The sequence below is a fragment of the Oncorhynchus mykiss genome, chromosome 2, assembly GCF_013265735.2.
Source record: "Oncorhynchus mykiss isolate Arlee chromosome 2, USDA_OmykA_1.1, whole genome shotgun sequence".
Classification (NCBI taxonomy): domain Eukaryota; kingdom Metazoa; phylum Chordata; class Actinopteri; order Salmoniformes; family Salmonidae; genus Oncorhynchus; species Oncorhynchus mykiss.
In genome coordinates this window covers 22,524,040-22,550,567 of record NC_048566.1, presented here as the reverse complement: position 1 = coordinate 22,550,567, position 26,528 = coordinate 22,524,040, and the positions used below count along the sequence as shown (strand labels likewise).

The 26,528-nt window shown below is 43.1% G+C and overlaps 2 protein-coding genes across 4 annotated transcripts in view; one reads left to right on the top strand and one right to left on the bottom strand.

Moving 5' to 3' along the window:
* Positions 1-6,163: 6,163 nt before the first annotated feature.
* Positions 6,164-26,528, bottom strand: part of LOC110537974 (adenosine receptor A1-like) — a 48,284-nt gene continuing 27,919 nt past the window's right edge. Inside the window, exons 1-3 of one of the 3 annotated variants that reach the window (XM_036942454.1) lie at positions 20,517-20,609; positions 9,691-10,060; positions 6,164-8,392 (exon numbers count right to left, since the gene is read on the bottom strand). In XM_036942454.1, coding sequence (XP_036798349.1) covers positions 7,567-8,392; positions 9,691-10,052 — 1,188 coding nt within the window. In that variant the 5' untranslated portion in view covers positions 10,053-10,060; positions 20,517-20,609 and the 3' untranslated portion in view covers positions 6,164-7,566. Of the gene's footprint in view, positions 8,393-9,690; positions 10,061-16,266; positions 16,534-20,516; positions 20,610-26,528 lie in introns of those variants that run through there. The other 2 variants (XM_021624466.2, XM_021624473.2) reach the window with 2 other exon arrangements.
* On the top strand, positions 19,512-25,384 carry rps19 (ribosomal protein S19). Its single transcript, XM_021624488.2, has 6 exons — positions 19,512-19,599; positions 20,546-20,616; positions 22,314-22,414; positions 22,619-22,802; positions 23,840-23,894; positions 25,099-25,384. Exons 2-6 carry the CDS (start codon positions 20,546-20,548, stop codon positions 25,141-25,143), a joined length of 456 nt encoding a protein of 151 aa, XP_021480163.1. The 5' UTR covers positions 19,512-19,599; the 3' UTR covers positions 25,144-25,384.

Below are 26,528 nucleotides of genomic sequence, written 5' to 3'. Positions count from 1 at the left end.
CAATCAATACTCGATTCCGTCAAGAAGCACTCAACTTGTCCATCTGCGTGTGCGGCTGGATTCAAAAACTGCTGGAGGTCGCTGCGTGATGGATCGATGTGTTTGTCTTCTATCGACGATGAGGCTCCACAGCAGGCTGTCATAAAGACAGATTGTCAAACGGCAATCAAAGTAATGGACTCACCAGGAGCTCGAGCTATACTAGCCTATACCAGCTGACGTGAACCAACGCTGTAAGCAGTAGGACAATGGAGACACCATGTCCAGAACACATCCCCAGGTTAGCTGGAGTAATGACACTGAAACCTGATTTAGCAAATGGTGGGTGACACATCTCTGGAAGTAGTCATCAGAGCCTGACTTCATCCAGCAGTGCTCTAATACTAGAATGGCTTGTTCTATAACGGAGAGTGTTCTAGAAGGATTAAACACTATCACGAGGACGTCTGAGTCCGTCTAAATCAATCATCAGAGAAGATGATACCCTGTCACATAACCCTCCCTGAGGTGACTCGTAAAACATAAACATTTAGCTGATTCATGGACTGTAACGCGTTTATATCAGTAGTTCTTCTGTTTTAGGACGTGTCATGGCCTGTTATGACAGGCATATCTCTTCCTATGATAGCCTACCGTCATAAGCATTCTATACCATTGGTACATTACAGCCCCAATACCAGATAAACACCAGCACTGTGAAATAGGAAGTGCCAGCAGTAGCACTGGCCCCAGTTAGCCTCTGTTAATGGTAGTAAGGTGACCGTAGTGGCCTCTATTCTCTGGTAATGACCTTTGTGGTGCATCGGGCCGTGCTGTGCCGTTGTGGGCCCAGCCATTGATTGAAGTGGTTGAGCGTGTCGGTCGGTGGGCAGCGGTTAGAGAAGCACAGCCTAATCAGGAAGGACTGTGCTCTCAGGCAGACGGAACGTTTGAATGGACACCCAAGCCAGAACTGCTCTCCATCAATAATGTATTCCAGGCAGAGAGAGAGGCTTTGTTTTTGTTAAGATCTAAGGGTGGGGTTTGAGGAGAAACCGGTAGACAGAGAGAGAGAGAGAGAAAAATAGAGATGGCGGATTGATGTATAATGATGTACAGGTACCTGTCAAAATTAGGGAAACACCAACAGAAAGTGTCTCAATAGGGAGTTGGACCACCACGATCCAGAACCGCTTCAATGCAGATTGGCATAGATTCTACAGGTGTCTGGAACTCTATTGGAGGGACGCGACACTATTATTCCATGAGAAATTCCATAATTTGGTGTTTTGTTGATGGTGGTGTCTCAGGAGTCGCTCCAGAATTGTAAATGAGAACTTGTTCTCAACTTGTCTACCTGGTTAAATAAAGGTGAAATAAAAATAAATAAATAAATACAAATTGGGTTGAGATCTGGTGACTGAGACACACACACAACCTTTAAACCACCTATGCTCCTTTGAGACCCCTATTTCAAAGTCACTGAGATCTCTTCTTCTAGCCATGGTAGCTAAAATAATGGTAAATTGGGCATTTGTTTTACATGACCCGAAGCATAATGGGACGTTAATGCTTAATTAACCACACCAGTGTGGAAGCACCTACTTTCAATTATACTTTGTATCTCTCATTTACTCAAGTGTTTCCTTTATTTTGGCAGTTATCTGTATGTAGAGAAGAGAGAGAAAAACAGAGTGTGTGTGCATGTGTTAGAGAGAGATGAATATAGAGAGAGATGAACAAAGAGATAGATTAACATAAGCAGAGGGAGATGAACATGAAGAGAGAGATGAAAATAAAGAGAGAGATGAACATGAAGAGAGAGAGATGAACATAAAGAGAGAGATGAACAAAGAGAGAGAGTGATGAACATAAAGAGAGAGATGAACATAAACGGAGAGAGATGAACATAGAGAGAGATGAACAAAGAGAGAGAGATGAACATAAACAGATAGAGATGAACATAAAGAAAGAGGAACATAAAGAGAGAGATGAACATAGAGAGAGATGAACATAAAGAGAGAGGGACAAGAGGGAAAGGGAGAGAGACAGACCCACTTAATAAGACCAGAGAGAGAGAGATATAGAGAGAGAGATATGTATATACAGTGAGGAGAACAAGTATTTGAGACACTGCCGATTTTGCAGGTTTTCCTACTTACAAAGCATGTAGAGGTCTGTCATTTTTATCATAGGTACACTTCAACTGTGAGAAACGGTATCTAAAACAAAAATCCAGAAAATCACATTGAATGATTTTTATGTAATTAATTTGCATTTTATTGCATGACATAAGTATTTGATACATCAGAAAACCAAAACTTAATATTTGGTACAGAAACCTTTGTTTGCAATTACAGAGATCATACGTTTCCTGTAGTTCTTGACCAGGTTTGCACACACTGCAGCAGGGATTTTGGCCCTCTCCTCCATACAGACCTTCTCCAGATCATTCAGGTTTCGGGGCTGTCGCTGGGCAATGCAGACTTTCAGCTCCCTCCAAAGATTTTCTATTGGGTTCAGGTCTGGAGACTGGCTAGGCCACTCCAGGACCTTGAGCTGCGTCTTACGGAGCCACTCCTTAGTTGCCCTGGCTGTGTGTTTCGGGTCGTTGTCATGCTGGAAGACCCAGCCACAACCCATCTTCAATGCTCTTACTGAGGGAAGGAGGTTGTTGGCCAAGATCTCGCGATACATGGCCCCATCCATTCTCCCCTCAATACGGTGCAGTCGTCCTTTCCCCTTTGCAGAAAAGCATCCCCAAAGAATGATGTTTCCACCTCCATGCTTCATGGTTGGGATGGTGTTCTTCTTTCTCCAAACACAGCGAGTGGAGTTTAGACCAAAAAGCTCTATTTTTGTCTCATCAGACCACATGACCTTCTCCCATTCCTCCTCTGGATCATCCAGATGGTCATTGGCAAACTTCAGATGGGCCTGGACATGCACTGGCTTGAGCAAGGAGACCTTGCGTGCCCCTCAGGATTTTAATCCATGACGGCGTAGTGTGTTACTAATGGTTTTCTTTGAGACTGTGGTCCCAGCTCTCTTCAGGTCTTTGACCAAGTCCTGCCGTGTAGTTCTGGGCTGATCCCTCACCTTCCTCATGATCATTGATGCCCCACGAGGTGAGATCTTGCATGGAGCGCCAGACCGAGGGTGATTGACCGTCATCTTGAACTTCTTCCATTTTCTAATAATTGCGCCAACAGTTGTTGCCTTCTCACCAAGCTGCTTGCCTATTGTCCTGTAGCCCATCCCAGCCTTGTGCAGGTCTACAATTTTATCCCTGATGTCCTTACACAGCTCTCTGGTCTTGGTTATTGTGGAGAGGTTGGAGTCTGTTTGATTGAGTGTGTGGACAGGTGTCTTTTATACAGGTAACGAGTTCAAACAGGTGCAGTTAATACAGGTAATGAGTGGAGAACAGGAGGGCTTCTTAAAGAAAAACTAACAGGTCTGTGAGAGCCGGAATTCTTACTGGTTGGTAGGTGATCAAATACTTATGTCATGCAATAAAATGCAAATTAATTACTTAAAAATCATACAATGTGATTTTCTGAATTTTTGTTTTAGATTCCATCTCTCACAGTTGAAGTGTACCTATGATAAAAATTACAGACCTCTACATGCTTTGTTAGTAGGAAAACCTGTAAAATAGGCAGTGTATCAAATACTTGTTCTCCCCACTGTATATAGTTGAAGTCGGAAGTTTACATACACCTTAGCCAAATACATTTAAACTCAGTTTTTCACAATTCTTGACATATAATCATAGTAAAAATTCCCTGTCATAGGTCAGTTAGGATCACCACTTTATTTTAAGAATGTGAATTGTCAGAATAATAGTAGAGAGAATGATTTATTTCACATTTTATTTCTTTCATCACATTCCCAGTGGGTCAGAAGTTTACATACACTCAGTTAGTATTTGGTATTTGTCTTTAAATTGTTTAACTTGCGTCAAACATTTCGGGTAGCCTTCCACAAGATTCCCACAATAATTTGGGTGAATTTTGGCCCATTCCTCCTGACAGAGCTGGTGTAACTGAATCAGGTGTGTAGGTCTCCTTGCTCGCACACGCTTTTTCAGTTCTGCCCACAAATGTTTTCTATTTTAACATTTTCTATAGGATTGAGGTCAGGGCTTGTGATGGCCACTCCAATACCTTGACTTTGTTGTCCTAAAGTCATTTTGCTACAACTTTGGAAGTATGCTTGGGGTCATTGTCCATTTGGAAGACCCATTTGCAACCATGCTTTAACTTCCTGACTGAGGTCTTGAGATGTTGCTTCAAATTATCCACATAATTTTCCTACCTCATGATGCCATCTATTTTGTGAAGTGCACCAGTCCCTCCTGCAGCAAAGCACCCCCACAACATGATGCTGCCACCCCCGTGCTTCACCGTTGGGATGGTGTTCTTCGGCTTGCAAGCCTCCCCCTTTTTCCTCTAAACATAACAAGGGTCATTATGGCCAAACCAGAGGACAAAAATATGCTAAAATATCCTCTGTGTGCAACATAAAACACCAAATAAGGCATGTAGAGCAGAATTAGGCCAATACCCTCTAATTATTAAAATCCAGAAAAGAGCCGTTCAATTCTACAACCACCTAATAGGAACTTCCATAACAAATCCTTCACCAACAGAGAAATGAACCTGGAGAATAGCCCCCTAAGCAAGCTGGACCTGGGGCTCTGTTCACACACAGACCCCACAGACCCCCAGGACAGCAGCACAATTTAACCCAACCAAATCATAACAAAAACAAAAAGAGAATTACTTGACACATTGAAAAGAATTGGCCAAAAAAACAGAGCAAACTAGAATGCTATTTGGCCCTAAACAGAGAGTACACAGTGGTAGAATACCTGACCACTGTGACTGACACAAAATTAAGGAAGTCTTTGACTATGTACAGACTCAGTGAGCATAACCTAGCAATTGAGAAAGACCGTAGGCAGACCTGGCTCTCAAGAGAAGACAGGCTATGTGCTCACTGCCCGCAAAATGAGGTGAAAACTGAGCTGCACTTCCTAACCTCCTGCCAAATGTATGACCATATTAGAGACACATATTTCCCTCAGATTACACAGACCCACATCGAAATCGAAAACAAATCCAATTTTGATAAACTCCCATATCTATTGGGTGAAATACTACAGTGTGCCATCACAGCAACAAGATGTGTGACCTGTTGCCACAAGAAAAGGGCAACCAGTGAAGAACAAACACCATTGTAAATGCAACCTATATTTGCACTGCCGTTCAAAAGTTTGTGATCACTTAGAAATGTCCTTGTTTTTGAAAGAAAAGCACATTTTTCGTCCATTAAAATAACATCAAATTGATCAGAAATACAGTGCCGACATTGTTAATGTTGTAAATGACTATTGTAGCTGGAAACGGCAGATTTTTAATGGAATATCTACATAGGCTACAGAGGCCCATTATCAGCAACCATCACTCCTGTGTTCCAATGGCACGTTGCAAAATGGTTTTCTAATGATCAATTAGCCTTTTAAAGTAATAAACTTGGATTAGCTAACACAATGTGCCATTGGAACACAAGAGGGATGGTTGCTGGTAATGGGCCTCTGAAAGCCTATGTAGATATTCCATTAAATATCTGCCATTTCCAGCTACAATAGTCATTTACAAACATTAACAATGTCTACACTGTATTTCTGATCAACTTGATGTATTTTTAATGGAAAAAAAAGGACATTTCTAAGTGACCCCAAACTTTTGAACATAGTGTATGTTTATTTATTTTCCCTTTTGTACTTTAACTATTTGCACATTATTACAACACTATATATAGACATAATATGACATTTGGAATGTATGTATTCTTTTGGAACTTTTGTGAGTCTAATGTTTACTGTTATTTTGTATTGTTTATTTCACTTTTGTTTAGAGAGAGAGAGAGAGAGAGAGAGAGCAGGTGAGAGAGAGATCAGGTGAGAGAGAGAGAGAGAGAGAGAGAGAGAGAGAGCAGGTGAGAGAGAGAGAGTGAGAGAGAGAGAGAGAGCGAGAGCGAGAGAAAGAGAGAGAGAGAGAGAGCAGGTGAGAGAGAGAGCAGGTGAGAGAGAGAGAGAGAGAGAGAGAGAGAGTGCATGTAGATAAGTGCATAATTTTTCACACCAACGTAGCCAGAAGATGAACAATCCAATTAGTTAGAGCAAGGCCTTTTATTTAAGGAGAGTGTTAGATTTACACAGTTAATCAAAACAGCCATGAAAAACGTTTCTCTGCTATAATTATGAGGGCGTCGCCGGACCAACCATGCTGTTATTACTGTGTGTTTAATTAAACATGATCAAAGCCAGATCTATAGCATCCGCAGCAGCAGCAGCAGAAGGCATGTTACAATGCAGACATATCCTGATCTAGTCCCAGGCTTAGTTCTGGATCAGTGTGAGATGAGAAGTCAGCTGCGTGATATTTACTCTCTCAGTAGCTAGGTTTCCATCCAATTGGCGACAGATTTTCGTGTGAAAGTCCTCATTAAAACATTTTACCACCAGAGATGTGTTTCCAACAAATGTTCTCGTTGCTGATAAAAAAAAACTGTGCACGATGATGTAATACACATAAAAATAACGTTTGCAGTTAAATTCCCATGTACTGAATAAAAAATAGAACATAATTGTCAACTCTACTGATGGTTTAGTCACAAAAAATGTTTGCCATTATATAGCAAATATGCCCACTCTGGTTTGGCACTTGCGCTCAAGACAACAGCTGACAGATACAGTGTGGTTGATGAGATTATTCTGGATAAAAGAGCAATATCATTTTAATTTGTTAAATGGCAGAGGGAGACCCTCAATATTTATTGTAAAGGAGCATGACGTTCATCACTTGCATTTTCACCACCCTGTAAAGTTGATTATCATTTACTAAATCTGTAGCCTAATAAACGACATGGTTTCCCGAGTCGTAGTGGAAGGACCACAAACCATGTCATTGTGTGACTCCGAGTTTACTTCGGTATGATGGTTATAAAGGTATGATTATTATATAAATATTTGCGAGGCGTTTCCTCGCTATTTCTCACATTATGAATTTTACAGATACAAAAAGATCCCAGCTTGTCTAGCGTATTTTGTTTGGCTGACATTTGGAACGTCTACTGACAAATTAGATGTTTCCATCAGGCCTGTCTTGACCTTTTTTATCCGAAATGTACTTTACACAGCATAAAAAGGTTGGATGTAAGCCTGGTTAGTGACCTTATTTGATATGGGACCCAATAATTAAACAGTACAGTGTGTGAAAAACGAATTAACTAGTATGTGCTACTGACAGGTTGATGAATATATATGGGGAAACATACACAAAGAAGCTCCTTGTGAATCACACAATGATACATGGCGCTGTTTACACACAATGATTGGAACTTATGTTTGTGGGCAACCCTCCAGGGAAATTGGATGTTCAGCAATTTCGATGTATTACCATATTAGACATGTGTGTAAACAGAGCCTAAAAGAGTGAATTAGAACATATGAGATGGGAATGCTGGTGTTGTAACAACGTGTTAACACACACACCTTCCCTGTTTTCCCGTTCCATGTTACACACACACATCTGGGCACAGCCTCCCTTTGAGTGAACAGGATGCCGCCTGCACAGCTGAACACAGGGCTCCGCCCACCGTCTTACCCCCTATGGGGGCCAGGTGGGGCAGAGGTACCTGTTCGGCCCCCACCCGTTGTGTGGGAATGGTGACGAGGAGAGGGGGCACCAGACCATACAGCTGCGACAGGAGCGAGACCAGCGGGAAAGCCCAGGTCGGGGGCAATGTGCCTGGGGAGAAAAGCAGGAGGGAGTGGGTGATGTGAAGGGGCAGGCACAGGAGGACAAGAAGGCAGAGGGAGAGGCCTAGGGAGCGGGCACGGGGAGAGCGGTGTTTTGGGGGGCCAGAGCCCGGACCATCAGGGTCCTGTCTGGGCATCACACAGACCAGATCTAGGTAAATGGCCAGCAGGCTCATTAGGGGGAGCAGGAAGACGGTCACCCCATAGACATAGACCAGGAACTGGGGGCTGAGAACAGTGTCGGGGGCACACACCCCCCAGTGGCTCCCATGGATCTCTGCATAGGTGAAGTTATGGAGATCCTCCACGTAGAACTTAGACAGGAAGCCGCCGTAAGGGAGGTACTTCCCGATCACAGAGCGGTCCTGGTTGTACTTGGGAGGCATCGGACGGGGAGGAGGGGAGGTCCAGTTGCCTGGGGGGATGCCGTCCAGCCCCAGCCCATCCAGCCATCCCTCTTCCCCTCCCCAGGTGTCCAGGACGTTCCAGCCGATGAACTGGGCAAAGGAGGAGAGGACAGAGGCCACCCAGCACAGCAGGACCACACACAGGGCCCGACGACGTGTCACCAGCAAACTGTACCTGAAACAGAGAGAGAACCCAGTGGGTCAAATGAAGCCAGCATGAACTGATGTTCTAGAGCAGGGTCTTCAACCTTGTTTACCCAGGGACCCCCGCCGAGGCAAACTGGCAACCCAGGGAGCCCCATCATATGTTAACCAAAAATGTATTTTTCACGTCTTGTCTTATCATCAGGTGAATGATAATGGTGAGGAGAAGTAACATGAACCAACATTTTTAAATTAATAGATTTGGTAGACAGTTTTTTATTATTTTGACCTCCCCACATTATAATTGGAAGTATAAACACTAACATAGCCTATTAGCTAGACAAAGGTAACTCCAAACACATTTTTGCTAAAAGTAGCTGTTTAGCTGGTTAAAAAAAAGGTAAAACATGTGTCGTCAAAAATGTTTGTCCAAATCAAGAAAGCTTACCAGCAACCAATGGCACTTTCTGTGACCCGTACGTTTCAACGCCAATGTCAGATACTCCAGTCAGCCGAGATGGGCAGTATTTCTGTTACATGTATTTGAAAAATGTCTTTCAATTACTTCTGACTACTCTGTCATTTGTTTTACCCTGGGCTGAACTACACTCCAATGTATTTTGTAACATTATACTTTCGACAGCTGTAATTAGTATTTTAAAAATACAAAATACATTTTCTATACTATTTTCTATAGCGGTTTCCCCTGCGTTGGTATCAAAAGTCTGATGGCACTATGGTGTGATAAGAGCATCTGCTTAATGAACTAAATATAAATGTATATGTAAAAATGAACAATTGCAAAGCATGTTGAGTAGTATTCTCCACTTCAAAACAAGGCCAATAATAATACCCAGTGTGCTTTGCTGTTCATTTTGGTAAATTTTCACATATACAGTACACAGGGGATAATGGGGAAGATGGGCAACACCTGGAGGGGGTGGAGACAATCACAAGGACAGGTGAAACAGATCAGGGTGTGACAGATATTTTGTCATCGTATTGTGTAATCAGTCATTTTTCCCCATCCCTCCCAATGAGTGTAATGAGCTCCAATGAGTGTAATGAGTTCATTGAGTGTAATTTGCTCAATATAAGGAGTTGAGAAATAAAATAATCATAATTTGAAAGAAGATTTTCTCACATTTTCTACTGTATGTAATAATACAATTGTTTATTCTGTTGTTTCTAGCATTATTCATAAAAATATATATATTTGTTTCACTTTTTGGTTTGTTTTTCATTTTATATTTTTGTCAGAACTCCGGTGGAATACCCCTGGTCTAGAGTTTAGCTTTGGTACTTTTTACCCCCCTCTCTCTGACTCACCTGCTCCCCATGCGGTGCTTCAGGTGGGAGTTGAGGGTCATGAGCAGCAGCAGGCAGACAGTGAACTGCCTGACCAGCAGAGGACAGCACACCAGGGTGATGCAGGTGTACAGGCACTGGGGACTCCTCAGGTTCAGCAGCACAGAGACAGGAACCCCCACCGCACCCCCCACTGCCCCCACCCAGCCCAGACACAACTTCAGGCAGGCAGAAACACTCCCGCTCCGGGTATGACCACCTCCACCCTGGCCTCCTCCATCCTCCTGCATTCCACCACCAACCATAGACATCCTCACACTCACCACGATCACCGACACAGATACCACACACTGACTCACCGAGTTCAGCCACATGTGCTCCATGGCTGAACCTAAGAGGGGGACAGAGACAAACAGGTGGGGGAGGTGGCAGAGGAAAGAGAGAGGATGACAAGAGTGAAACTGGTTGAGGTGTCAAACCTAGAGTAACTCTAAGAGATCATTCAAAGTTCCTTCTGCACTTGTCCCAACAGTGAATGTCCTATCATGGCTCCCTAGCTAATTATACCATTGAACAATTGGCTCTTTCATCCCCTCCTCACCCGTGAAACTGGCTTCCGGGTGAGGTTGATAATTATTATTTATATTTTTGTACCTTTATTTAACTTGGCAAGTCAGTTAATTAAGAACAAATTCTTATTTACAATGACGGCCTACCAAAAGGCAATAGGCCTCCTGCAGGGACGGGGGCTGGGATTAAAATATAAAATAATATCACTGTTGTAGAGGGTGCATTATTATTATTATTATTATTTGACCCTGCTGGTCATCTATGAACATTTGAACATCTTGGCCATGTTTTGTTCTAATCTCCACCCAGTACAGCCAGAAGTGGACTGGCCACCCCTCAGAGCCTGGCTCCTCTCTAGGGTTCTTCCTAGGTTCCTGCCTTTCTAGGGAGTTTTTCCTAGCCACCGTGCTTCTACATCTGAAATGCTTGCTGTTTGGGGTTTTAGGCTGGGTTTCTGTAAAGCACTTTTTGACATCGGCTGATGTTTATTTATTTATTTATTTCACACGGTAGGCAAGTTGAGAACAAGTTCTCATTTACAATTGCAACCTGGTCAAGATAAGGCAAAGCAGTTTGACACATACAACAACACAGAGTTACACATGGAGTAAAACAAACATACAGTCAATAATACAATAGAAAAATAAGTCTATATACAATGTCAGCAAATGAGGTGAGATAAGGGAGTAAAAGGCAAATAAAAGGCCATGGTGGCGAAGTAAATACAATATAGCAAGTAAAACACTGGAATGGTAGATTTGCAGTGGAATAATGTGCAAAGTAGAAATATAAATAATGGGGTGGAAAGGAGCAAAATAACTAAATAAATACAGTAGGGGAAGAGGTAGTTGTTTGGGCCAAATTATAGATGGGCTATGTACAGGTGCAGTAATCTGTGAGCTGCTCTGACAGCTGGTGCTTAAAGCTAGTGAGGGAGATAAGTGTTTCCAGTTTCAGAGATTTTTGTAGTTCGTTCCAGTCATTGGCAGCAGAGAACTGGAAGGAGAGGCGGCCAAAGGAAGAATTGGTTTTGGGGGTGACCAGAGAGATATACCTGCTGGAGCGCGTGCTACAGGTGGGTGCTGCTATGGTGACCAGCGAGCTGAGATAAGGGGGGACTTTACCTAGCAGGGTCTTGTAGATGACCTGGGTTTGGCGACGAGTATGAAGCGAGGGCCAGCCAACGAGATCATACAGGTCGCAGTCGTGGGTAGTATATGGGGCTTTGGTGACAAAACGGATGGCACTGTGATAGACTACATCCAATTTATTGAGTAGGGTATTGGAGGCTATTTTGTAGATGACATCGCCGAAGTCGAGGATCGGTAGGATGGTCAGTTTTACGAGGGTATGTTTGGCAGCATGAGTGAAGGATGCTTTGTTGCGAAATAGGAAGCCGATTCTAGATTTAACTTTGGATTGGAGATGTTTGATGTGAGTCTGGAAGGAGAGTTTACAGTCTAAACAGACACCTAGGTATTTGTAGTTGTCCACATATTCTAAGTCAGAACCGTCCAGAGTAGTGATGCTGGACGGGCGGGCAGGTGCAGGCAGGGATCGATTGAAAAGCATGCATTTAGTTTTACTTGTATTTAAGAGCAGTTGGAGGCCACGGAAGGAGAGCTGTATGGCATTGAAGCTCGTCTGGATGGTTGTTAACACAGTGTCCAAAGAAGGGCCAGAAGTATACAGAATGGTGTCGTCTGCGTAGAGGTGGATCAGAGACTCAACAGCAGCAAGAGCGACATCATTGATGTTTACAGAGAAGAGAGTCAGCCCAAGAATTGAACCCTGTGGCACCCCCATAGAGACTGCCAGAGGCCCGGACAAAAGGCCCACTGATTTGACACACTGAACTCTATCAGAGAAGTAGTTGGTGAACCAGGCGAGGCAGTCATTTGAGAAACCAAGGCTATGGAGTCTGCCGATGAGGATGTGGGGATTGACAGAGTCGAAAGCCTTGGCCAGGTCGATGAATACGGCTGCACAGTAATGTCTCTTATCGGTGGCCTTAGAAAGACAGGGTAGACCTTAGAAAGACAGGGTAGGATAGATATAGGTCTGTAGCAGTTTGGGTCTAGAGTGTCACCCCCTTTGAAGAGGGGGATGACCGCGGCAGCTTTCCAATCTTTTGGAATCTCAGACGACACGAAAGAGAGGTTGAACAGGTTAGTAATAGGGGTTGCAACATTTTCGGCAGATAGTTTTAGAAAGAAAGCGTCCAGATTTTCTAGCCCGGCTGATTTGTAGGGGTCCAGATTTTGCACTTCTGTCAGAACATCAAATGACTGGATTTGGGAGAAGGAGAAATGGGGAAGGCTTGGGCGAGTTGCTGTGGGGAGTGAAGTGCTGTTGACCGGGGTAGGGGTAGCCAGGTGGATAGCATGGCCAGCCGTAGAAAATGCTTATTGAAATTCTCAATTATAGTGGATTTATCGGTGGTGACAGAGTTTCCTATCCTCAGTGCAGTGGGCAGCTGGGAGGAGGTGTTCTTATTCTCCATGGACTTTACAGTGTCCCAGAACTTTTTTGAGTTTGTGTTGCAGGAAGCAAATTTCTGTTTGAAAAAGCTAGCCTTGGTTTTTCTGACTGCTTGTGTATATTGGTTTCTAACTTCTCTGAAAAGTTGCATATCACGGGGGCTGTTCGATGCTAATGCAGAACACCATAGGATGCTTTTGTGTTGGTTAACGGTAGTCAGGTATCGAGAGAACCAAGGGCTATATCTGTTCCTGGTTCTAAATTTCTTGAATGGGGCATGCTTATTTAAGATGGTGAGGAAGGCATTTTTTTTAATAACCAGGCATCCTCTGCTGACGGGATGAGGTCAATATCCTTCCAGGATACCCGGGCCAGGTCACTTAGAAAGGCCTGCTCGCTGAAGTGTTTCAGGGAGCGTTTGACAGTGATGAGTGGAGGTCGTTTGACCGCTGACCCATTACAGATGCAGGCAATGAGGCAGTGATCGCTGAGATCTTGGTTGAAAACAGCAGAGGTGTATTTAGAGGGCAAGTTGGTTAGGATGATATCTATGAGGGTGCCCGTGTTTACAGCTTTGGGGTGGTACCTGGTAGGTTCATTGATAATTTGTGTGAGATTGAGGGCATCTTGCTTAGATTGTAGGATGGCTGGGGTGTTAAGCATGTCCCAGTTTAGGTCACCTAGCAGCAAGAGCTCTGAAGATAGATGGGGGCAATCAGTTCACATATGGTGTCCAGAGCACAGCTGGGGGGAGAGGGTGGTCTATAGCAGGCGGCAACGGTGAGAGACTTGTTTTTAGAGAGGTGGATTTTTAAAAGTAGAAGTTCAAATTGTTTGGGTACAGACTTGGATAGTAGGACAGAACTCTGCAGGCTATCTCTGATGTAGATTGCAACACCGCCCCCTTTGGTCGTTCTATCTTGTCTGGAAATGTTGTAGTTAGGGATGGAGATTTCATAGTTTTTGATGGTCTTCCTAAGCCAGGATTCAAACACAGCTAGGACATCCAGGTTGGCAGAGTGTGCTAATAAAACAAACTGGCAGTGAATAAAACAAACTTAGGGAGGAGGCTTCTAATGTTAACATGCATGAAACCAAGGCTATTACGGTTACAGAAGTCATCAAAAGAGAGAGCCTGGGGAATAGGAGTGGAGCTAGGCACTGCAGGGCCTGGATTCACATCTACATCGCCAGAGGAAGAGGATGAGTAGGATAAGGGTACGGCTAAAAGCTATGAGAATTGGTCGTCTAGGACGTCTGGAACAGAAAGTAAAAAGAGCAGGTTTCTGGGGGCGATAAAATAGCTTCAAGGTATAATGTACAGACAAAGGTAAGGTAGGATGTGAATAGAGTGGAGGTAAACCTAGGCATTGAGTGATGATGAGAGAGATATTGTCTCTAGAAACATCATTGAAACCAGGTGATGTCATTGTATGTGTGGGTGGTGGAACTGAACGGTTGGATAAGGTATAATGAGCAGGGCTAGAGGCTCTACAGTGAAATAAGCCAATAAACACTAACCAGAACAGCAATGGACAAGGCATATTGACATTAAGGAGAGGCATGCTTAGCCAAGTGATCATAAGGGTCCAGTGAGTAGTGAGGTTGGTAGGGGTCACGGCGATTCAGACAGCTAGCCGGGCCATGGGTAGCAAGCTGGTAGAGATGGAGGTCTGTTTTTAGCCACCTCGTGCGTTTCCGCCGGTAGATTAGTGGGGTTCCGTGTGGTAGAGGGGACCAATCCAATTGGCAAAATAGATATAGTTATAGTGACCCAAGAAAATTGTCTGATGGACCTATTCAGATAGCAGCCGATAAGACAGCTAACGATTAGAGGGCCGCAGATGGGCGTTCAGGTAACGTTGCGACGGAGGGGCCAGTTGGATAACTCCCTCGGGCAGATAACGTCGGTAGTCCAGTTGTGAAGGCCCGGTGGGGCTCCGCGTACACAGTAAAACGGGTCCGGATAGGTGATTGTAGCCCAGGAGTGGCTGATGGAACTCTTCAGCTGCCTAGCTCCGGAATAATTTATGTTTGCTCCGGGACCGACGTAAGCCAACAGTCACTTGGATAGCAGCTAGCTAGCTGCAAGATCCAGGTGTAAATGTCCAGAGCTTGCGGTAGAAATCCGGGGATATGGAGAGAAAATAGGTCCGGTATGCTCTGGTCTGAGTCGTGTTGTTCAAAACTGGCGATAGCTTTTCGAGCTAAAGGATAACCACCAACCGTGGTTAGCTGAATACTAACGTTAGCCAGTGAATTGGCTAGCTTCTGGCTAGCTTCTGTTGTGGATTTCAGATTTGAGGTGAATAAATGTTAATGTTAAAAGGGCTTTATAAATAAATGTGATTGAGAGTGATTGAGCATGGCAGCAATAAATGTCCACACAGCATAGTAGCAACACAACATGACAACATGGTAGCAACACAACAATGCAGCAGCACAACATGGTAGCAGCACAAAATAAGGTATAAACATTATTGGGCACATGAGGAAGCATTCTCAGTCAATTTACCTGGGACATAAAAAAATAAGAAAAAGACAATGGCAATAGTTTGAGAAGAAAGGGGGTAAGAATGGAGAGAGTGAGTGGGAGGTCTAAAAGAGAAAGATTGATTGAGAAAAGCGAGTGGTAGGAGGACAGAGTAAAGGAAAAATAAATGAAAAGGGAGACGCAGAGGCAGGAAGTTGAGGGGGAGAGATGGTTAAATATTTGTTCTAGGTATTAGAGACCTGTACTGGTACTTGGAGAATGAAAAGGTCAGCGTAGACTGGACCTGACAGAGCACTCACACTGAGGATGTGAGCACCATGCAAACACAGTGTAGAGAGGGTAGGCTCTGTGAAACAGACCGCTAACATTGCACACTGCAGCAGACAGACAGAGCAGGAGACATTGGTGTGAACTTGCTCGAGTGTGATTGACAGGTAATTTCAGAACATTTTCAAACAATGGTCTCAAAGAAAGCAAAGCGTCTGGATATTGAAATAGCAGATTTAGCTCTGTAATATGCCACCTGTCTCCTCAGAATAATGAGTTTGACCTTCTCAGGACATCCAGACGACAAGTTGTCCGTTTTCATAATAATTATGACTGACTGGAATAATTGTTTTATACAGCTGCATAATCAGTTGATACAGTTGTCTCCTGTCCTGCTCCTTGAAGGGCCTTAAAATAATTATTGGAGTTCATTCCATCTTATGTGGTTGTCTTCAGTTTGAATCTGTGACTGGTCGCTTTCAATGTGATTCATTTACTTTTGCTAATCAATTAAGCATTGAGAGACAACACAAGCATACAGACTCACAGCCACACTACACAGTCAGAGCTTTAGATTTAGATAGTAGGAATCTCAATGGATGACAGAAAATATGAAAGAGAATATAATGGAAGGAGAATGGATAGAGAACAGAAGGTGATTTTGTGGACCCCAGAAAGAGAAGCTGCAGCTCTATCGCAACAGCTAATGGGGATCCTAATAAAATACCAAATACCAAAATAGAGCTGTCTAGAACAGTAGAATAAATGAGAAAAGACCAAATTACCTGATATGTTGTGGATGTATAGCTCTGGATAAGAGCGTCTGCTAAATGACTAAAATGTAAATGTAAAATGTAAGTCTATGACAGTTCTAATCTGTCCTCTGTAAACCTTCCCTCGTTCTTTACCTCCCTATCTCTTCCTCTCACTCTATTCTTCTGTGCTGACTGACAGAATAAACTCACATTCATAAACCGTCATTACCCTCTCTGCCCACCTATCTCCTGGTCGTGTCTATACAAACATATCAATTGTGTCAATGTTGAAGCAGTGCTAACCTTTCCACCTGAGCTGTGCAAAGGTCACCACAAGCATTGTAAATAAGTAAATAAAAAGACCAAGGTTATAGTTAACACATATACTCGCAAACACACACACTCAAGTCAATCGAACGTGTACAAATTCGCACACACGCACACACACACACACACACACACACACACACACACACACACACACACACACACACACGAAAGGAGACACTCAAACGTGTGTAAACATAATAGCACAGATGGAAGAGATGATGAACAGAGAAAAACAACGGAGAGAAATCAGAGAGGGACAGAGAACGCAATCTCTTATCCACTGAAGGGTTTGGGCATTGTTCTGTGGCAGCAGTACTATCACACGTGCCGTGTTTCAGGCAGCAGTACATTTACACGTGCCATGTTTCAGGCAGCAGTACATTAACACGTGCCGTGTTTCAGGCAGCAGTACATTTACACGTGCCATGTTTCAGGCAGCAGTACATTAACACGTGCCGTGTTTCAGGCAGCAGTACATTTACACGTGCCGTGTTTCAGGCAGCAGTACATTTACACGTGCCATGTTTCAGGCAGCAGTACATTTACACGTGCCGTGTTTCAGGCAGCAGTACATTAACACGTGCCGTGTTTCAGGCAGCAGTGCATTTATTTTTCAACTGCTATTTCTAGGATAACAAAGAGCAAATTAAATGCCATTGTTTTTTTTCCATGGATGAAATGTACCATGAGAAATAAAGAATGATTGTTGCATGCAGAATTCAAAGGAATTTGATAATGATCTCTGTCAGTAGGCTATTTGTAGAAATCCCTTAAGAATAAGAAATGGTTTTATATGGTATGTATAAACTGGAAGTAGAAGCCTAAGTGTTGTTGTCCATTGGTTTACTCCAATTAGAGGAGGGATGGTAGGGTTAGGGGAAAATAATAAAGGAAAATGTATATATTTTTACATACAGTGCCTTGCGAAAGTATTCGGCCCCCTTGAACTTTGCGACCTTTTGCCACATTTCAGGCTTCAAACATAAAGATATAAAACTGTATTTTTTTGTGAAGAATCAACAACAAGTGGGACACAATCATGAAGTGGAACGACATTTATTGGATATTTCAAACTTTTTTAACAAATCAAAAACTGAAAAATTGGGCGTGCAAAATTATTCAGCCCCTTTACTTTCAGTGCAGCAAACTCTCTCCAGAAGTTCAGTGAGGATCTCTGAATGATCCAATGTTGACCTAAATGACTAATGATGATAAATACAATCCACCTGTGTGTAATCAAGTCTCCGTATAAATGCACCTGCACTGTGATAGTCTCAGAGGTCCGTTAAAAGCGCAGAGAGCATCATGAAGAACAAGAAACACACCAGGCAGGTCCGAGATACTGTTGTGAAGAAGTTTAAAGCCGGATTTGGATACAAAAAGATTTCCCAAGCTTTAAACATCCCAAGGAGCACTGTGCAAGCGATAATATTGAAATGGAAGGAGTATCAGACCACTGCAAATCTACCAAGACCTGGCCGTCCCTCTAAACTTTCAGCTCATACAAGGAGAAGACTGATCAGAGATGCAGCCAAGAGGCCCATGATCACTCTGGATGAACTGCAGAGATCTACAGCTGAGGTGGGAGACTCTGTCCATAGGACAACAATCAGTCGTATATTGCACAAATCTGGCCTTTATGGAAGAGTGGCAAGAAGAAAGCCATTTCTTAAAGATATCCATAAAAAGTGTTGTTTAAAGTTTGCCACAAGCCACCTGGGAGACACACCAAACATGTGGAAGAAGGTGCTCTGGTCAGATGAAACCAAAATTGAACTTTTTGGCAACAATGCAAAACGTTATGTTTGGCGTAAAAGCAACACAGCTCATCACCTTGAACACACCATCTCCACTGTCAAACATGGTGGTGGCAACATCATGGTTTGGGCCTGCTTTTCTTCAGCAGGGACAGGGAAGATGGTTAAAATTGATGGGAAGATGGATGGAGCCAAATACAGGACCATTCTGGAAGAAAACCTGATGGAGTCTGCAAAAGACCTGAGACTGGGACGGAGATTTGTCTTCCAACAAGACAATGATCCAAAACATAAAGCAAAATCTACAATGGAATGGTTCAAAAATAAACATATCCAGGTGTTAGAATGGCCAAGTCAAAGTCCAGACCTGAATCCAATCGAGAATCTGTGGAATGAACTGAAAACTGCTGTTCACAAATGCTCTCCATCCAACCTCACTGAGCTCGAGCTGTTTTGCAAGGAGGAATGGGAAAAAATGTCAGTCTCTCGATGTGCAAAACTGATAGAGACATACCCCAAGCGATTTACAGCTGTAATCGCAGCAAAAGGTGGCGCTACAAAGTATTAACTTAAGGGGGCTGAATAATTTTGTACGCCCAATTTTTCAGTTTTTGATTTGTTAAAAAAGTTTGAAATATCCAATAACTGTCGTTCCACTTCATGATTGTGTCCCACTTGTTGTTGATTCTTCACAAAAAAATACAGTTTTTACATCTTTATGTTTGAAGCCTGAAATGTGGCAAACGGTCGCAAAGTTCAAGGGGGCCGAATACTTTCGCAAGGCACTGTATATGTATTTTATCTATATATTTACCATAAGATAATATATGGTTACAATGCATTTCACAGGGATATGTCGCAAGATTATTATAATAAAAACATCATTTTTTGAATTACAGCATCCTGGTTATTGCATTCACTGTGCAGATTGTAGTAACATTAGACATTAGTATTCTATTGCTGCAATAAAAAAGTACTTCCACATACCACAAAAAAAAACCTGCTAATTAATTCCTATTGCTGCTCCAGGGCACGTGCCACTTCTTTTACAGACAATTTCATAATTCAATGCTTTTGATTGTGATGTAGCCTTAACCTTGGGCACTGCAAACTGCTTTGAAATGCATCAGGTTTTACTCTGATTGGGCTAGAAATGTATCAACCGGGTGAAGGTCCAGGGTGATGTCATATCTCGCGAGAACAAACGAGATCCGCCCGTTTTAACACGGGCTGGAAACCCTGTCTTACCCTCTTCCTCTCGCTGTCCACAAGCAAGGTAAAGAATGTCTGGTCTCCGGCCTTATTTGACCAACTGTATGACATTTTCGTGATAATTATTCTCCCATAACTGACCGCGTATACATTAAACAATCAATTAACAAATACCGGGTTTTCCGGAAAGTCTATAGAGTCCTGTAGATTATTTAGAATAAAATAAAATTGCATGCGGGACTCCACGTAGCTTCCAGTGATGGCTGCCCCCATGCCTTTGCATTGGGCCTAAACATTTCTCGTTTTGTTTGTCCATTTTAGATAAGACAATTATGATATCTGCGCTAACGGTGTCTTCCATTTGAATGTGTTACGCTCGTCGGCAGTTGGACTGTGATCCTTCTTAAACTGTCTTGATTTCTGCCTCGAATTTCTGATCTGGTTACATGTGTCGGTTTATAGGTTCATTGCTAGCATTGTGGCTAACTCCAGTTACCATAATTTTATTTAACGGTGGCTAGTTTGTTGGTGAGATGGTCTGTCCTGATATCAGTTTTTTGCTAAAATTGGACTTCAGATCATTCAGGACTTCGCACAATATGAGGAATGTATATTATCACGATGTAAATGTTTTCCATCGCCGCTGTTTGACAGGAAGATAAGTAGCCTATGGAATTAGCTAGCCAACTAACGTTAGTTGCCTGCTTAAGCAGGCTGTTCATCACCCATCTGGCTAGTTAACTAACTAGTGAGTTAGATAGTGTGGTTTGCAGAAAGGTTATCAATAGTAGTGTATAGAGGTGTAGTCATCAGATGAACTGTTTTGAGTATTGGGGCAGTCGAGTCATCCTATCGTCTGCACATAACTATAAAACTAACCTTAGTTACATGAGTAGCTAGGCTACATATTGAATGTGCTCAGGACCTCAATCTACCCAGGACATTCGTTGCAGTCTACATAGCATCATTCATGCATTGTACCTCATACTGAAGTTCTCTACCTCTGGCAGATGCCTGGTGTCACAGTGAAAGACGTCAACCAGCAGGAGTTTGTCCGTGCCCTGTCGGCTTTCCTGAAGAAGTGAGTTTTCCACTGTTTTTTAATATAAGTATATGTAGTCGCATACACGTGAAACCTTGTTCAATTTTTGCTTTGCAGTGCATTGAGCTTTTGTGAATGACTAACATACAGTTGAAGTCAGAGGTTTACATAGGTTGGAGTCATTAAAACTCATTTTTCAACCACTCCACAAATTTCTTGTTACTAACTATAGTTTTGGCAAGTCAGTTCTACTTTGTGCATGACACGATTTTACCAACAATTGTTTACAGATTATTTAACTTAGAATTCACTATCACAATTCCAGTGGGTCAGAAGTTTACATACACTAAGTTGACTGCCTTTAAATAGCTTGGAAAATTCCAGAAAAGCCATGACGGCTTTAGAAGCTTCTGATAGGCTAATTTACATAATGAGTCAATTGGGGGTGTACCTGTGGATGTATTTCAAGGCCTACCTCCAAACTCAGTGCCTCTTTGCTTGACATCATGGGAAAATCAAAAATCAGCCAAGACCTCAGAAAAAATATGTAGACTTTCCACAAGTCTGGTTCATCCTTGGGAGCAATTTCCAAACACCTGAAGGTACCACGTTCATCTGTACAAACAATAGTACCCAAGTATAAACACCATGGGACCACACAGCCGTCATACCGCTCAGGAAGGAGACGTGTTCTGTCTCCTAGAGATGAATGTACTTTGGTGTGAAAAGTGCAAATCAATCCCAGAACAACAGCAAAGGACCGTGTGAAGATTCTGGAGGAAACAGGTACAAAAGTATCTATATCCACAGTAAAACAAGTCCTATATCGACATAACCTGAATGGCTGCTCAGCAAGGAAGCCACTGCTCCAAAACCACCCATAAAAAAGCCAGACTACGGTTTGCAACTGCACATGGGGACAAAGATGACTTTGAGAAATGTCCTCTGGTCTGATGAAACAAAAATAGAACTGTTTGGCCATAATGACCCTCGTTATGTTTGGAGGACAAGGGGGATGCTTACAGGCCGAAGAACACCATCCCATCCGTGAAGCACGGGGGTGGCAGCATCATGTTGTGGGGGTGCTTTGCTGCAGGAGGGGCTGGTGCACTTCACAAAATAGTTGGCATCATGAGACAGGAAAATTATGTGGATATATTGAAGCAACATCTCAAGACATCAGTCAGGAAGTTAAAACATGGTTGCAAATGGGTCTTCCAAATGGACAATGACCCCAATCATACTTCCAAAGTTGTGGCAAAATGGCTTAAGGACAACGGTCAAGGTATTGGAGTGGCCATCACAAAGCCCTAACCTCAAATCCTATAGAACTTTTGCGGGAAGAACTGAAAAAGCATGTGCGAGCAAGGAGGCCTACATACCTGACTCAGTTACACCAGCTGTCTGGAGGAATTGGCCAAAATTCACCCAACTTATTGTGGGGCGCATGTGGAAGGCTACCTGAAACGTTTGACCAAGTTAATCAATTTAAAGTAAATGCTACCAAATACTGAGTGTATGTAAACTTCTGACCCACTGGGAATGTGATGAAAGAAATAAAAGCTGAAATAAGTCATTCTATTCTAACATTTCACATTCTCAAAATAAAGTGGTGATCCTAAGGCAGGGAATTTTTACTAGGATTAAATGTCAGGAATTGTGAAACTGAGTTTAAATGTATTTGGCAAAGGTGTATGTAAACTTCCCACTTCAACTGAATGTTTTTCCTGTTCCAGGTCAGGAAAGCTGAAGGTCCCAGATTGGGTGGACATTGTCAAGCTGGCCAAACACAAGGAGCTGGCCCCCAGCGACGAGAACTGGTTCTACACCAGAGCTGGTATGATTTTGATCATTGACATTCTTCCCTTCAGGACTACCTGTCTGCTCAGGCCGTTAGTCTAGTATGGTAGATCCAATCTGTTATTGGCATTGATTTACACCAAAATTGGCCACAAATGATTTTCCTGACTGTTAGTGCAGAAGTATGTAATAAGATTATTGACTCTGGCTACCAGTGGTGTTAACCTCTTCTCCCTCCCAGCTTCCACAGTGCGCCACCTGTACCTGCGTGGGGGTGCCGGTGTGGGCTCCATGACCAAGATCTATGGTGGTCGCCAGAGGAACGGTGTGTGCCCTGCCCACTTCAGTGTCGGTTCCAAAAACGTGGCCCGCAAGGTGCTGCAGGCCCTCGAGCTTCTCAAGATGGTGGAGAAGAACCCCAACGGGTGAGTAGAACCGCGCTGGTTAGAACATCACCTAGACACTGAGCCAAGGTTGGCGTTGTCATTGGTCCTTAGGGTTAGGTTTAGGGAAGCAAGCAGATCCTACATCTCTACTGTGCACAGAGGGAAACACCGGATATTAACTGTTTTATCACCTAGTCCAGGTCCCAGAGCACCACTGGGTTGACGATTTTAAATCCACGCTTCATGCAACGCTTAAGAGTGATTTTTTTTCTTCCCTTGAATACATTTTGCCCACTGAACAAACCCGTATACAGACAAAGCATCTTACAAGTGCTCAATTTCATTAGTGTTGATTATATTATTTGCATGAAATCTGGATAAATGTACTATTGTGATCTTACCAGGCTTGTTCAGATTTAATTGATTTAGTAGTTTTGTAGCAATTTCTGCAAATGGTTGGGCACATTTTATCCTATAGCGGCTCTGGCATTACTGTCTCTGGTGTTGTCAGTCGACCTGTGTAAGGGATGTTGATGTAGTCTTTGCTGTGTTACTGTACAGAATGGAGTTGATCCGTTAGTATGGAGGAGTCGGAGGGAGGCCCTAAAAATTCAGACCCCGGCCACCCTAGTCATAGACTGTTTTCTGTTACTGCGCGGTACCGGAGCGCCAAGTCTAGGTTCTAAAGACTTCTTAACAGCTTCTTCCCCCAAGCCACAAGCCAGTTAATCAAATGGCTACCCAGACTATTTGCACCCCCCCCCCCCCCCCTATGCTGCTGCTACTGTCTATGCATCGTCACTTTAATAACTCTACCCACATGTACACTTCAATTACCTGGACTAACCGCTGCACCTGCACATTGACTCTGTACCGGTACCTCTTGTATATAACCTCACTACTGTTATTTTACTGCTGCTCTAATTATTTAGTTTTTACTTTACACTTATTTTTCTTAACTTCATTGTTGGTTAAGGGCTCGTAAACATTTCACTGTAGTCTACCTGTTGTATTCTGCGCATGTGACAAATTTAGATTAATTTGCTCTGTTGCTGACTGAACCTCTTCTCTCACAGTGGTCGCAGACTAACCGCCCAGGGAACCAGAGATCTGGACAGGATTGCTGGCCAGGTGAAGTCCTTCTCTTTACCCCACCAGCAGTTTTTGGTTACCTACCTTCTGGGGAGTCCATGGGTTGTACAGGCCTGTTCCAGACAAACAGCAAAACTAATAAGTTAAATCAGGACCTTGAGATAATTTGGTCAAATTGGGCTTATTTGTCCTTTCATACGTTCAAGTGGAACCTGTTTGGTGTTGTGTGTTTTTTGCATATTCCACTGAGACGCCCTCAGTGTGGTCACGGCCAGGCATCAGCTGTTATTGACTGATACCCTGGAGCAGATGGGGTTAAGTGCCTTGTTCAAGGGCACATCGGCAGATTTTTCATTTAGTCTGCTTGGGGAATCGAAACTAGTAACCTTTCAGTTATTAGCCTAGCGGTTAGAGCGCTGGGCCATCTGCTGCCTTGCTTGGCTGGAGCAAAGGCTTTATAGGCCGGGACCAGGGTACTGCCTCGTTCCTCACCATATCAGGCCTGTGGGCCCTTATCTAAAAAGTCGATTCAAACGTTTTGTTGCAGAAATAAGTTTTTCATCACTGAAACATGTCACCCTGCACTTTGATGATAGAACATCCCACAGTGCATGTAACGAGAGCATTAGCACAGTGTTGCCCAAGCATTCAGCCTGCCTTTTGAATTCAGCCAGCTGTCCTTGGTCTAGATTTATTTTCTGACTTGGCTCCTGAGCCTCACAGCCTGCATAATGAATGTCAGTCTTATTTAAATAAAAAAAATACTGTGGTAAAATGAAACAGCAGCTCAGCCACTGTTGGCAGCAATCTGTCTGCCTAAGAGGAACAACAGTGTGACAATCCAAAGGTAAACAAGCAGAGGGAATTTCATGCTGACTGAATCCACCGTATGGTGCAGCTTCTCCCTCTTGGTCCTTTGTAATGAGCTGAATTTAGATGCACTAACCTGGCCCTCCCTGGCTGTTACATGGTGGCGTCATCAATCGGCTCGCTTTGCTCCCCCCTGTGGTGTTTTTGATGGTTTAGAAATAGTTTTTATCCCAAGGAGCTAGGTATGGCATGTGCTGTCGTGACATGACTGGCATTTCTGAGGGGTTCTAGTGAAGTCATGGTCCTCGAGCTGTTTTATTCCAGTGTGATGTGGGCCTCATTACTTTGTTAGATCGAAGGCCCACTTACTCACTGAAGTAACCTCTGAACAAATCTGCAGCACTAAATGTCTTGTTTTCATTTGCTTCCCCAGGTTGCAGCTGCGAAGTTGCCCCCCAAGGCTGCCCCCACAGTTTAATAAATATTTTTTGGAGAAGGTGTAATCTTGTCTGTACTTTTTTTAAACCTGAGCAAGTTGGGATTTATCAACAATAGATGGAAACTCTGGTTGCTTTCATGGGTTCATGGTTTTGCATACCGATGTTAGCTATGTAACCTCTGGTCTTGATGTCATTGGGGGACTAGATTGAAGTGTAGGTGTTTTTGGGATGGTGGTCTGTTGGTTTTTTGTTGAATTCCAATAAACTTCCAAAATATTACTCATTGAGTTTAAATTCTTACCCTGTCATGCCAGTAACAAACTATTTGTCAGTCTTAGCTATGCATAGCTTCAAAATGTTAAACCATCATATTGATCTTTGGGCTGCTAGTTGTCTTGACATCGGCCATACGTGTATGAGAATATGGCTTGATGCGACAGTGCCATCTAGAGGAGACTGAACTCGACTACAGCTCACCCAGCGGAAATGTCTCACACTTAGGGGGTTCAGTGCAGTCTTTGTTACCTGTCAAGTTAAATGTGATTTCAAATGCACAGTGATGTCCTCCAACTCTATCAGAGGAAGAGGTAATGTGGGCTGTTTCGAGCTCCAATCTGTCAAATAAGCCCAATATGTTGCTATGGGTGTATTTTGGACCTAAGCTTGTCGCCTGTTTTTCTGCCATTAAGGCAGAGACATGAGCATCTCTTTATTATACAGAGCTGTGACTACTGCTTCCAACAAGACATTTTGTTTGTTCACTCTGATCACGTAAAAAAAGAATGTTAGATGCCTTAATACGAAAGTTTCTTAAAGTATACTGAACCAATATAAATGCCAGATGTAAGATATTTTGAGGGTGTGCAATTGGCATGCTGACTGCAGTAATGTGAACCAGAGCTGTTGCCAGATAATTTAATATTAATTTCTCTACCATAAGCCACTTCCAATGTCATTTTATAGAATTACATTGGGGCAAAAAAGTATTTAGTAAGCCACCAATTGTGCAAGTTCTCCCACTTAAAAAGATGAGAGGCCTGTAATTTTCATCATAGGTACACTTCAACTATGACAGACAAAATGAGGGGAAAAAATACAGAAAATCACATTTTTAGGATTTTTAATGAATTTATTTGCAAATTATGGTGGAAAATAAGTATTTGGTCATCTACAAACAAGCAAGATTTCTGGCTCTCACAGACCTGTAACTTCTTGTTTAAGAGGCTCCTCTGTCCTCCACTTGTTACCTGTATTAATGGCACCTGTTTGAACTTGTTATCAGTATAAAATACACCTGTCCACCACCTCAAACAGTCACACTCCAAGCTCCACTATGGCCAAGACCAAAGAGCTGTCAAAAGGACACCAGGCTGGGCACCAGGCTGGGAAGACTGAATCTGCAATAGGTAAGCAGCTTGGTTTG

Coding starts and splice junctions, on each gene's coding strand:
- rps19 (XM_021624488.2), top strand. CDS start 20,546: ATGCCTGGTGTCACAGTGAAAGACGTCAACCAGCAGGAGTTTGTCCGT. Junction 22,803..23,839: donor GTGGAGAAGAACCCCAACGG/GTGAGTAGAACC, acceptor CTTCTCTCACAG/TGGTCGCAGACTAACCGCCC. Junction 23,895..25,098: donor TGGACAGGATTGCTGGCCAG/GTGAAGTCCTTC, acceptor TTGCTTCCCCAG/GTTGCAGCTGCGAAGTTGCC.